General features: G+C 43.9%; 1 protein-coding gene across 1 annotated transcript in view; it reads right to left on the bottom strand.

Moving 5' to 3' along the window:
* Positions 1-3,113, bottom strand: part of SGSM2 (small G protein signaling modulator 2) — a 43,747-nt gene that overhangs the window by 9,999 nt on the left and 30,635 nt on the right. The window contains exons 15-16 of the mRNA XM_057379438.1: positions 2,942-3,087; positions 2,300-2,537 (exon numbers count right to left, since the gene is read on the bottom strand). Coding sequence (XP_057235421.1) covers positions 2,300-2,537; positions 2,942-3,087 — 384 coding nt within the window. The remainder of the gene's footprint in view (positions 1-2,299; positions 2,538-2,941; positions 3,088-3,113) is intronic.

Here is a 3,113-nt window from a genome sequence, read left to right as displayed (position 1 = left end):
GCATGGCTGATCCACCCGCTCTGGGCCACAGAGTCAAACACATCTTTGCCACCGGTGGCTTTCTCTGTTGAAAGACAGCCACAGAAACCCTCCTGAAGCTATTAAGGGACATGTAGCAATTTTACTACTCTGTCACTTGTCAAGAGCTRAAGAGAAAGCACAATTGTGAGCTGGCTGCAGGCTCCAGACTCTGCTGGCTGAGCTGCTACCYGAGTGTTCACGCTAAGAGCTGCAGGCTATTTGTCACTTGAGGTAGCTGTGGAGTCATAAATCATAAAATATCACAGTTAGTGGAAGGCTGGAGGACAGCAACATCTGGGAGTACAAAAATACCATCAGAAGGCAAGGATGATAAATCACCTGCAGTGACTTCAGTTAAGGACACAATGCATTTCCACTATGTGCAGGTGTTATGACAGTTTTCATGTCMCTCATTTAACAGATTCTTGCATTCAGTGTAAGCTTCAGTCTGCAACAGCCCATTCCTTTSAGGAGCCAGTTATTACTCCTGTTTATTACTGGTGTTGAGTAGCCCATTACAATTCCAGATATGTTTGGAGCACCCCTGGGTTAGCAGGGTACAAACTCAGGGAGAAAAATCTTCTGTAGGAGCCTGTGTTCTGCGGATCAGATCTCTTCTATCTTGTAACATCTCTGTATGAACCATAATTTCTATCATACAGATTCCTGTATTAATCTTTTCTTGCCAAATCTCCTATATTCTAGCTGTACACATGCATGTGCCCTTTGGAGCTGGGGCTGGCATCCACGAGACAGAGCTTCACGTCTCCCACTCTAAAAACAAAGCATCTGGGACCTTTTGATCAGTTCCAGGCATACCTTCTATTTCTACACAAGGATCTTAAATCTGGTGGAGATCGAAGACAGCAAAATACAATCTATGCAAGAAACATCCATTATCCTTCCTTTCTTGAAAAGCTGAGATTAAAAAATACAAGAACAGAGTAGTGCTCAGTAGGATGTTCCTGATGTACATACTACAGCCAGAAGATCTACAATAAACATCTACTAAGATGACTGGATTCAGGGGAGAGAATCTGGACTGTGACCCAGTTTGAACAGAGAAGGGCTCTATTTCTCCATCTGTGTTCAGAAATGGCTTATAAAGATTATTGGGAGGAAAACAACTCAAATTGCCATAGCAATGTTTAGTWAGAAGAGAGCTGCTTATAAAGTGCTCCCTGTTGGCAAGGCACTGCTTTGTCCATGGCAAGGCTCGAGGTCAGGCYGCCCTTCTGCTCTGCAGGTGCTCACAGAAATATAAATTATCCCTTGGCATAAAAAGTAATTGGGAGTTAGCAAATGCCAAGCGTTTTGATATATAAACCACTCCTTATCAATTTAATCCAGACAGAATCAGCTGCTGCAAGAATGCTACCTCCCTGGTAATAACACTAACTGGAAAGCAGATTAATGTGTTAATTATATTCTAGGTCAAACCCCATTACTGTTCTATCCAGTTCAGCTAACATTTGGGTGATTCACAGAAAAGCAATGTTTTACCACCACACAATCCAGACCTTCCCCACAGGGCAGTCCTGTGGCTCTGCAGAGGAGAACATCCCTTCCTCTCAGTCTGGGAGTAAGTGCAACCAATGACAGCACTGGGCAAAGGAAAAATGGGCTGGTCCTATAAACAGTTTAGCAAAGGAAGATGGTATAACTGAGAGATGGGCAAATTGCTATTTCATTAATGGAAACAATACCCTTAATGGCAGTTTCATGTGGCTGAATGAGGCTGTGACATAACCTGGGCAGTTATTCACCATCAGCATTTCCAGCACCATGGGACATATTAAAAAGAGTGTCTCATCTGAAGTCATACCTTATGTTTTACAGGGCACATCTTACTTAAATCTAACAAAAGCATAATGAACTTACAAACCAAACCTTCTTCTGGSTATTTTTGGTCTCTGGACAGTGACTCCAGAGGGTCCATCTGGACTGTTCCCAGCTCCAGCAGAAGTSCACACATAGAGATGCAGTATCATGGAGAAAAGGTAGTTATTTCAAGAAGCAGTCTGAAGTATAATTCAGCTAACACACCATATGAAAGAAGGATGAGTAAAATTCCCATCCAAATGTCAATGTCTCCCCATTTTATAAGTGACAAATTTGTGAACACAGGATGTGCTCAGGGCGAGTGCATGCCACAGGCAGAACTGAATGCAGCTTCCCTGACTTCAAGAAAGAAAGAATTTCCATTCTTCCCATTGTTCAGATGTAATAACATGATAGCAAAACCCCTCTGCTAGCACACGTTACTCATGTTTTCAGCAGTGTTTTTCCCTTGCAAATATTAACAGTAATAAAGACCAACAGTTGCTATTCAGAAAACAAAACCTACTCTGCAAATGTAACTCAGATTCCAGGGAAGCTGGGCTTACCTGGTCCATCTCCTTCTTGGCCATGCCAAATTTGTAGTGGCCTAACAAGAATGGCCACACTTCCTTCCGAATCTCATGCTGGACCCCGCCATAGTAAACTCTTCTCAGTAATTCCAGTTCCTTGTAGTTCTACAGCAGCCAGGAGAGAGAGGTGTTGAAGGCAATACATMTGGATTTAACTCAGGTACACTCAGAGACACTTCACACTGAGTACAGAGACAGTGAAATATATGCAGGGCACTAAATAAATTCTGCAGCTTGATTACAAGCCTTTAGGGCCTTAGCTTAAATCCAGTCTAATAGAGGCTATCATGCCTTCCATGAAAATAACCTGATTTTGAAWAGATCAGTTGCTTTGATACTGATTTCTATCTTTGCCATCATCAGAGAAGGAAAGAAGAAAAGAGACTGTAAGAACTGCATCGCTCTCACTATTAAGAAGTGACTTTGTGGAGTTCAGTATTTCTTGTGGCCCATTCTGTGATTCCCTGGCCAGCAGCACGTGGATCCCATGCAGGGGATGTGCTACTGACCTTTTTGTCCTTCTGGTACTTGCTCCAGACCTCCTTGGTGAGGCCGGCGGCGGCACTGGCGGGTCTGTCGGGGGGCACGATGCTGTGGTTCACCAGCGCCGAGAGGTGTGTGCGCACCGTGGAGAGGTGGCGACAGTGTGCCAGCCCTGGGGACACAGTGACACAGCCATCA

Source organism: Malurus melanocephalus, unplaced genomic scaffold, assembly GCF_030028575.1.
Source record: "Malurus melanocephalus ecotype Western Australia unplaced genomic scaffold, MMel_1.1 scaffold_406, whole genome shotgun sequence".
In the NCBI taxonomy this organism is placed as follows: domain Eukaryota; kingdom Metazoa; phylum Chordata; class Aves; order Passeriformes; family Maluridae; genus Malurus; species Malurus melanocephalus.
This window is presented reverse-complemented; position numbering and strand designations above follow the sequence as displayed.